General features: G+C 51.6%; 1 protein-coding gene across 1 annotated transcript in view; it reads right to left on the bottom strand.

Annotated features, from left to right (window-relative positions):
• LOC119958298 (vigilin-like) overlaps positions 1-9,925 on the bottom strand; it is a 71,920-nt gene that overhangs the window by 2,078 nt on the left and 59,917 nt on the right. The window contains exons 13-14 of the mRNA XM_038786732.1: positions 5,001-5,219; positions 7-88 (exon numbers count right to left, since the gene is read on the bottom strand). Of these exons, the coding sequence (XP_038642660.1) occupies positions 7-88; positions 5,001-5,219 (301 nt within the window). The remainder of the gene's footprint in view (positions 1-6; positions 89-5,000; positions 5,220-9,925) is intronic.

The following is a 9,925-nucleotide window of genomic DNA, read 5'->3' as shown; positions in this document are numbered from 1 at the left end:
CCCTGCGGATGTTCCCGCCGCCCCTTCCGATGAGGAACTTGTGGTATTCCGGCCTGGCGTGCAGCTCCACAGTACAGTTGTTAATTTGCTGCGGGGTAGGACGATAAAATTAATCTCAAACCACCCCCCCCCCCCCCCCCCCATGCTCTTTCCAACACCGGTAATCCCGGCCGCCCTCCCGATTAATACAATTCCTCTGCTTAGCAACCCTTCCGTCACCGGGACCGGTTTCTCCAGCCCTATTCCGTCAAACCCTTCATGATCTCGAAAACCTCCGCCTCTGGGCCTTGTCTGCTCGAAGGAGAATAGTCCCCGCTTTCTCCACATTCAACCCCTATCTCCTCATCCCTGATACCAGTTTGGTCAGTCTCCCCTGCCTCCTGTCCCAAGGCCTTGACATCCATCGGGAGGCGCGGTGCCCAGGATTGAGCACCGTACTCCAGCGTATGGAGCAAGAACCTTCTTGCATGTGCACTAGCCCCCTATTCACAAAACCAAGGACTCCCATGTGCTTATTAACCCTCCTCAATGAGTTCTGAGAGGTTGACTGTGGGGTGGACAAGAACACACGAAGTAGAAGCAGGGAGTGGACCGCTCGGCCCGTCCAGCCTGCTCCGCCATTCAATACTATCCTGGCTGACCTTGGGCCTCGACTCCATTTTCCCGCCCACTCCCCGTATCTCTTAATTCCTGGAGAGATCAAAAGTCTGCCCCCATCCCACAGCCTTAAATGTATTCAACGATGGAGCTCCCATAATACTCTGGGGTGGAGAATGCCAAAGATTCACAAACCCTTTGGGTGAAGACATTTCTCCTCAACTCAGTCACCAAAAAAAACAAAATGAAAAAAAATAAAAATAAAAAAAAAACTCAGTCACCAAAATGGCCGACTCCATCCCAAAATGGCCGGCTCCATCCCAAAATGGTCGACTCCATCCCAAAATGGCCGGCTCCATCCCAAAATGGCCGTCTCTGACCCAAAATGGCCGACTCCGACCCAAAATGGCCGACTCCATCCCAAAATGGCCGGCTCCATCCCAAAATGGCCGACTCCCTTATCCTGAGGCTGTGTCCCCCCGTGTTTTAGATTCCCCGACCAGCGGGGAACAATCTCTCAGTGCCCACCCAGTCAAACCCCTTCAGACTCCTGTCCGTCTCAATGGGATCGCCTCTCATTCTTATAAACTCCAGAGAATAAACCCAATTTACTCAGCCCCTCATCACAGGACAACCCCCGCATCCCGGGAGCCGATCTAGTGAACCTTCGCTCTCCCCCTTCCAATGCAGGTTTAACCCAGAAAACTGCGCGCACTGCTCCAGATGCGGTCTCGCCAAAACCCTGTAACAACTCAAGCAATATTTCTTTATTCTTGTACTCCAATCCTCTTGCATATTTAGCTGGCTCTCTCCGTAACAGCATCCCACTCCCCACCTCTCTCTCCCTCTCGTCAGGCAACGATCCAATTCCCTCAGGCAAGCCTCGATTGAACCGGCCTCCGCCACACTCTGGGGCAGCGCCTTCCCGATCCTAAAGGGTTCTCCTCCCGTCTCCTTCGCTCCTTTCACAATCTCGTTCTCGATACTCCCACTAATGGGAACAGTTCCCCCCCCCACGGCAAATCTACTCTGCCCAGAGGGTCTGGAACCCGGGGTTTCGAGCTGAAAGGGCAAGAAGGCCACCCACTGCTCCACAAGGCCTCATCGCTGAATTCGCTAAACTCGGCATGGCCATGGAGCGGGTCGGCTTCAAAAAGCTACCCCCACAACGCCAACCTCAGGCAGCTCCAGTGTTGGACATAGAACAGTACAGCACAGAACAGGCCCTTCGGCCCTCGATGTTGTGCCGAGCAATGATCACCCTACTCAAACCCACGTATCCACCCTATACCCGTAACCCAACAACCCCCCCCCTTAACCTTACTTTTTAGGACACTACGGGCAATTTAGCATGGCCAATCCACCTAACCCGCACATCTTTGGACTGTGGGAGGAAACCGGAGCACCCGGAGGAAACCCACGCACACACGGGGAGGACGTGCAGACTCCGCACAGACAGTGACCCAAGCCGGGAATCGAACCTGGGACCCTGGAGCTGTGAAGCATTTATGCTAACCACCATGCTACTGTGCTGTTGCAGGCAAGTTCAAGTGTAAAATCAACGGAGGGCAGCACGGTGGCCTAGTGGTTAGCACAACCGCCTCACGGCGCCGAGGTCCCAGGTTCGAACCCGGCTCTGGGTCACTGTCCGTGTGGAGTTTGCACATTCTCCCCGTGTCTGCGTGGGTTTCGCCCCCACAACCCAAAAAAATGTGCAAGCTAGGTGGATTGGCCTCGCTAAATTCCCCCTTAATTGGAAAAATGATTGGGTACACTAAATTTATTTAAAAAAAAAAAAAAAAAAAATATTTTTAAAAAAAAAGTGTAAAATCAACGGGAGTACCCCGGGGGCTTATGGGGTGATGATGGCGGAAGAGGCAGCGCCTGTGGAGGGGGGGGAAGGGGTGAAGGCCAAGTTGGAGGAAGGAGTTGGGGTTTGAGCTGGAGGAGGGGGTGTGGCGTGAGATTCGGTTGGAAGCCACATCATCGTGTGCGAGGGTCGGGCGGATAGTTGAGGGTATTCCACAGGGTCCACTTGACCAAGTCCAGGATGAGCAGGTTGTTTGCCCGTGTGGAGGATGAGTGTGAGTGCTGTGGGAGGGGCCCAGCCAACCAGGTATATATGTTCCGCCCGTGTCCTAGGGTTCGGGATCTTCCTCGTTCAAGGTTAACGTGCAGGTTCAGACGGCAGTTAGGAAGGCAAATGCAATGTTAGCATTCATGTCGAGAGGGCTGGAATACAAGAGCAGGGTTGTACTTCTGAGGCTGTGTAAGGCTCTGGTCGGACCCCATTTGGAGTATTGTGAGCAGTTTTGGACCCTGTATCTAAGGAAGGATGGGCTGGCCTTGGAAAGGGTCCAGAGGAGGTTCACAAAAAAGATCCCTGGAATGAAGAACTTGTTGTATGAGGAGCAGTTGAGGACTCTGGGTCTGTACTAGTTGAAGTTCAGAAGGATGAGGGGGGATCTTATTGAAACTTACAGGATACTGCGAGGCCCGGATAGAGTGGACATGGAGAGGATGTTTCCACTTGTAGGAAAAACTAGAACAATCTCGGACTAACGGGGTGATCCTTTGAAATAGAGATGGAGAGGAATTTCTTCAGCCAGAGGGTGGTGAATCTGTGGAACTCTTTGCCGCAGAAGGCTGTGGAGGCCAAATCACTGAGTGTCTTTAAGACAGAGATAGATAGGTTCTTGATTAATAAGGGGATCAGGGGTTACGGGGAGAAGGCAGGAGAATGGGGATGAGAAACATATCAGCCATGATTGAATGGCGGAGCTCTCGATGGGCCGAATGGCCGCCTTCTGCTCCAAGGGCTGAATTGCACAATTCAATGCCACGATGAGAGAACAAATGCCTTTGCGAGAATGAGCATTTAAGGGACCAAAGGGCCTTTCCTCATCCCTGCCCTTTCTTACGTTTAATCATGGCCTTCAATACTGCTGTCTCCCAGTCCCAAAGAAAGGTAGTTAAGGAGAGGAGGGATAGCTACTAATCAAGTAGCTATCCAGAACTCTGAAATAAGAACAGAAAAACTGCTGGAAATAGCTCAATGCAGCTCTGAGATCTTCAGATCTCGGTATTTCTTTGATCACACTTACTGCATCAACCTTTACGGAGTATCTATTCTTTTACTCATGTTTATACATTAGGGGCCTCACGGTAGCATGGTGGTTAGCATCAATGCTTCACAGCTCCAGGGTCCCAGGTTCGATTCCCGGCTGGGTCACTGTCTGTGTGGAGTCTGCACGTCCTCCCCCTGTGTGCGTGGGTTTCCTCCGGGTGCTCCGGTTTCCTCCCACAGTCCAAAGACGTGCGGGTTAGGTGGATTGGCCATGCTAAATTGCCCGTAGTGTAAGGTTAATGGGGGGGATTGTTGGGTTACGGGTATACGGGTTACGTGGGTTTAAGTAGGGTGATCATTGCTCGGCACAACATCGAGGGCCGAAGGGCCTGTTCTGTGCTGTACTGTTCTATGTTCTATGTTTATAGTTGGGCTGTGACTATGCCACCCTGTGAGGGTACAATCAGGCCAACTAGCTTCCTATGAGTCATTCAAGGTACCATTAGAAAATTATTTCATCCGACACTTTTTTTTTTCCAAGTAACTGAAATTTCCCATCTCCAAAATAAATCACTAAATATCTCCACCCTTTCCTTCTCCTTTAAGGCACTACTTACAGCCTACTGACCATGCTTTCCGTCACCTGCCCTGATATCTCCTCACATGGCCCCGGTGCCGAATCCTGTCTGGAAATGCTCCTGGGACACTATGGGCGAAATTCTCCGACCCCCACGACGGGTGGGAGAATAGCGGGAGGGCCTTCCCGACATTTTTGCCGCCCTCCCGCTATTCTCCCCCCCCCCCCCCCCCCCCCCCCCCCCCCCCCCCGCCGAAGTCCCGACCTGAATCGCTGCCGCCGTTTTTTTACGGCCGGCAGCGATTCTCAGCTGTTAGATGGGCCGAAGTCCCAGCCCTTTCCGCCGTTTTTACGAACGGCAAACACACCTGGTCTGGCCGTTCATAAAAACGGCGTCACAAACTCGCTTTTTATAACCATGGCACCGATTGGCACGGCAGTACCACGGCCGTGCCAAGGGTGCCATGGGCCCGCGATCGGTGGGCACCAATTGCGGGCAGCGGGCCCACGCATGCGCGGGTTTCGCGCAAAAACGCGATGACGTCACCCGCGCATGCGCGGGTTGGAGTATTCCAAACTGCGCATGCGCGGCTGACGTCATATGACGTGTCAGCCGGCGCTAACTCCAGCAAGCGGGCTTAACGATTTTCGTTAAGCCCGTCTTGCCGGAGCCTCCGCCCGGGTTTTACGGCAGCTTTCCGATTTCTCCCGTTTTGGGAGAATCTCGCCCTATATGAATGGGCACGGCTGCTGGAATACCTTCTCCTCGGCCAGCTGAAGCAGCTGTTTCCTTGCTTTCTCCACTTCCTCCACGGGACCCCGGATGGTGACTTTGTCACTGCCCGAGCCTTCAGAGGGGAAATGGATGTGCACCCCTCCGCAATCCTCCATGAGCGACCGCACCAAACGCCCCTTGGCACCGATCAGGGAGTTGTGCAGCTTGGCGGGGATCGAAACGTCCACTTCCTTGATGTTCGCCTGTGGCAAACACAGCAACAATTAAACAGAGATACGCAAGCACACATACACAGGCGCTCGTGCGCGCACACACAACCACACATTTACAAACTGTCATCTGAGAGTACCTTTAAGAAATGGGTGTTTATCAAATAGCTGGAGTGGATGTGCCTTTAAGGAATGGGTGTTTATCAAATAGCTGCAGTGATGACAGAGTGTGGGTGGAGCTGGACTGTCAGTCTGTTTTAATTGGCTTTGAGCTAGCAGCTACAGGGTGTGTGTTTAGTTTTGTTTTACAGAGTCGGAGCTGCATCCAGCAAAACCAGGTGATTTATTTCTGCTTGAAAGGAAAGTCTTCAGATCACTTGCGAATTTAAAAGTGATAACTGCTCTCAGTAGAGAATTTAAACCTGGGGCGGGTTGCTCCGACCCCCCCCCCCCCCCCCCAACCGGGTCGGAGAATCCCCGGGGGGGGTGGCGTGAATTCTGCCCCGCTGCTCCGACGCCGACTGCCGTATTCTCCAGCACCGGTTTTCGGGCGGGGTTTACGCTGCGCCGGTCAATGGCCATTGGCAGTGGCCACCCCCCCCCCCCCCCCCCCCGTAAATTCTCCGGGCCCCGATGGGCCATCGTTTCCTGGCCAGACATGGTCCATCATGGTGGGACCTGGCTTGTAGGCCGGATAGGTGAGTCCTGGGAGGGGGGGGGGGGGCACGGTGGCCTGGCCCGCGATCGGGGCCCACCGATCTGCGGGCGGGCCTGTGCCGTGGGGGCACACCTTCCTTCCGCGTCGGCCTCTGTTGGGCTCCGCCATGGCCTGCGCGGAGAAGAGCCCCCCCCTGCACATGCGCAGAAAACACGCCGGCGGTTCTGCGCATGCGCCAACTCCCACCGGCCCGACGGCGCAGATTTGCACGGCGCCAACCCGTCCGATGCCAGCCTAGGCCCCGGAAGAGGATTCCGCAACTTCTGGTTGGCCCGACGCCGGAGTGGTTCGCGCCGTTCTTGGCGCCGGGCCATCCCGCCAATTGTGGGAGAATCCCGCCCCTGATCTCTGCGGTAAAAAGGGTCTTTTGTCTTATGGATGTTAATAAGGAAAGATTAAGGGTTACTTATAGAATATTGTACCTGTGGGGAAGATTGCTGTTGATAGTTGTTAAGATGTTTACTGTGGGTTTATAAAGTGTTAACTGGTTTCATAAAATAAACATTGTTTTAATTTAAAAGTACTTTAACTCTCTGTCGCACCACACCTGTAAGGTAGGCCCGTGTGCTCCCCATACCACAATCTATTAAAAGTTGTGGGTCAGGGGAACTCCATGATACCCTTTGGGGCTCTCTAAACCCTGGCCCATAACAAAACACATATAACACATCTGTTACGGCTCTAAACTTTCAGAAGGTTGTCTGCAAGGGACACAGACAATTCTCATGTTACCAACCTCCGTAGCCGTAAGAGAAGCCAACTTACAAAACTGATGTACCCAATGTTGTATTAAAAAGCCGTGGCCCACTCTAGTGTACCTCTGAAGGAGAGCCAGGAGTGGCTAATGTTATGGGCCATAAAACTCCAAAGTATGTTATGAAGTGCACCTGACCGACAACCTTTATGTTGAATGTGGCTAGGATAAACACAATAACATTCAGCCAGAGGTGTAATTCAACAGTTTTCCAACACTCTAATCAAAACAAGCTTTATTCTAAGAACTTAGTGAACATTTATATATATAAAAACAAACAGAAAGAATCTTTTATCAATTACAGACATAAAGACACCACACAGCGGCAGTAATCTATGTATAACACTTGATGAATTCCCCCTTAACTGTTCCAATTCAAAAACAAAATCCCAAAAAAAGCCTTTTCAAGGGCGTGGCCCAGCACACTACATTATCACTTGAATAAGACTGGCTTTCCCTGAGATTCTGACCCCTTTCCACCAGCAGGTTTAACTCCTTCCGCAAAGCAAGGCGTATCTTTTAAGTGACCAAAGCAGGTCGCTAAAATCACTGTGTTTTTTTTTAACTGGAACAACTCTTTAAAATGAAAATAGAGTGAGACAGGCCAGGACACTTTATTTTCTCTTGCCTTCAAAGCAGCAGTCAAAACTGAAAGCAAAACTAAAATCAGCTCTCGCAGCCACAGCCCAGCTCCGCCCACACATTGACATCACTGAGGCCATGTGATGAGACAAAAACCTTTCCTCAAGGGACGCTCCCATGACAGTAACAACATTCGGACTTGGTCTCCAGAACTGAAGGCATGTGTTATTCCATCTTTTCCCGTGAGAATTCCAACTCAGGCCTCGTCAATTTGCATGTCTGACTGAGCCTGAACCGAAACTTGCCCGCACAGTCCGACAGATTTGGCGGGAGTATCACCCGCCAAAACACTTTTTCTTTCAAACACGTTAAAGGCCCACGCCAGAGAGTGGCCAAAACCAACACAGGTGGTCTGGATCCCAATGATTCCTGGACTACCAGCGATTGACGGCACTGCGGCACAGCGGTTAGCACAGCTGCCTCACAGCGTTAAGAGACCCGGGTTCTATTCCACCCCTCGGGCGACTGCCTTTGCGGAGTCTGCACGTCCTCCCCGTGTCTCTGCGTGGGTTTCCTCCGGTTTCCTCCCACAGCCCAAAGATGTGCAGGTGAGGTTGGATTGGCCGTGATAAATTGCCCCTTAGTGTCCAAGGGTTAAGTAGGGTTATGGGGTTACAGGGAGGGGAGTGGGCCTCAGTAGGGTGCTCTTTCAGAGGGCCGGTGCCGTCACGATGGGCCGAGCGGCCTCCTTCTGCACTGTAGTGATTCTACGAAACATCAAGAGATGTACACCTTCACACCGGCCTCGTTCATATTCACAGCAGTAAGTTCCGAACGTACTTTTTTTTAATTTAGAGGGCCCAATTAATTTTTTCCAATGAAGGGGCAATTTAGTGTTGCCATTTCACCTACCCTGCACATCTTTGGGCGAAACCCACGCATACACGGGGGAGAACGTGCAGACTCCGCACGGACAGTGACCCGGGGCCGGAAAACACTGTAGAACATAGAACACTACAGCGCAGTACGGGCCCTTCGGCCCTCGATGTTGCGCCGACCTGTGAAACCATCTGAAGCCTATCTGACCCACACTATTCCATTTTCATCCATATGTCTATCCAGCGACCACTTAAATGCCCTTAAAGTTGGCGAGTCTACTACTGTTGCAGGCAGGGCGTTCCACACCCCTACTACTCTCTGAGTAAAGAAACTGCCTCTGACATCTGTCCTATATCTGCCACCCCTCAATTTAAAGCTATGTCCCCTCGTGTTGGTCATCACCATCCGAGGAAAGAGACTCTCGCTGTCCACCCTATCTAACCCTCTGATTATCTTATATGTCTCTATTAAGTCACCTCTCAGCCTTCTCCTCTCTAACGAAAACAACCTCAAGTCCCTGAGCCTTTCCTCGTAAGACCTTCCCTTCATACCAGGCAACATCCTAGTAAATCTTCTCTGAACCCTTTCCAAAGCTTCCACATCCTTCCTATAATGTGGTGACCAGAACTGCACGCAGTACTCCAGGTGCGGCCGCACCAGAGTTTTGTACAGCTGCAGCATGACCTTGTGGTTCCGAAACTCAATCCCCTGCTGATAAAGGCTAGCACACCATATGCCTTCTTAACAGCCCTATTAACCTGGGTGGCAACTTTCAGGGATTTATGTACCTGGATGCCGAGATCTCTCTGTTCATCTACACTACCAAGAATCTTGCCATTAGTCCAGTACTCTGCATTCCTGTTACTCCTTCCAAAGTGAACCACCTCACACTTTTCCGCATTAAACTCCATCTGCCACCTCTCAGCCCAGCTCTGCAGCTTATCTATGTCCCTCTGTATCCTATAACATCCTTCAGCAATATCCACAACTCCACCGACCTTCGTGTCATCTGCAAATTTACTAACCCATCCTTCTACACCCTCTTCCAGGTCATTTATAAAAATGACAAACAGCAGAGGCCCCAAAACAGATCCTTGCGGTACACCACTAGTAACTGAACTCCAGGATGAACATTTGCCATCAACCACCACCCTCTGTCTTCTTTCAGCTAGCCAATTACTGATCCAAACCAGTTGTACAGGACTTTGGTTAGGCCACATTTGGAATACTGTGTGCAGTTCTGATCGCCACATTACCAGAAGGATGTGGATGCTTTGGAGAGGGTGCAGAGGGGGTTCACCAGGATGTTGCCTGGTATGGAGGGTGCTAGCTATGAAGAAAGGTTGAGTAGATTAGGATTGTTTTCTTTGGAAAGACGGAGGTTGAGGGGGGGACCTGATTGAGGTCTACAAAACTATGAGAGGTATGGACAGGGTGGATAGCAACAAGCTTTTCCCAAGAGTGGGGGTGTCAGTGACAAGGGGTCACGATTTCAAGGTGAGAGGGGGAAAGTTTAAGGGAGATGTGCGTGGAAAGTTTTTTACGCAGAGGGTGGTGGGTGCCTGGAACGCTTTACCAGCGGAGGTGGTAGAGGCGGGCATGATAGCATCATTTAAGAAGCATCTAGACGGGTATATGAACGGGCGGCAACAGAGGGAAGTAGACCTTGGAAAATAGGAGACAGGTTTAGATAAAGGATCTGGATCGGCGCAGGCTGGGAGGGCCGAAGGGCCTGTTCCTGTGCTGTCATTTTCTTTGTTGTTTTCCAGGTGAGCTGAACTCTTCAATGGGGCTTCTGTCTCGCGC

This window comes from Scyliorhinus canicula, chromosome 29 (genome assembly GCF_902713615.1).
Source record: "Scyliorhinus canicula chromosome 29, sScyCan1.1, whole genome shotgun sequence".
Lineage (NCBI taxonomy): Eukaryota > Metazoa > Chordata > Chondrichthyes > Carcharhiniformes > Scyliorhinidae > Scyliorhinus > Scyliorhinus canicula.
This window is presented reverse-complemented; position numbering and strand designations above follow the sequence as displayed.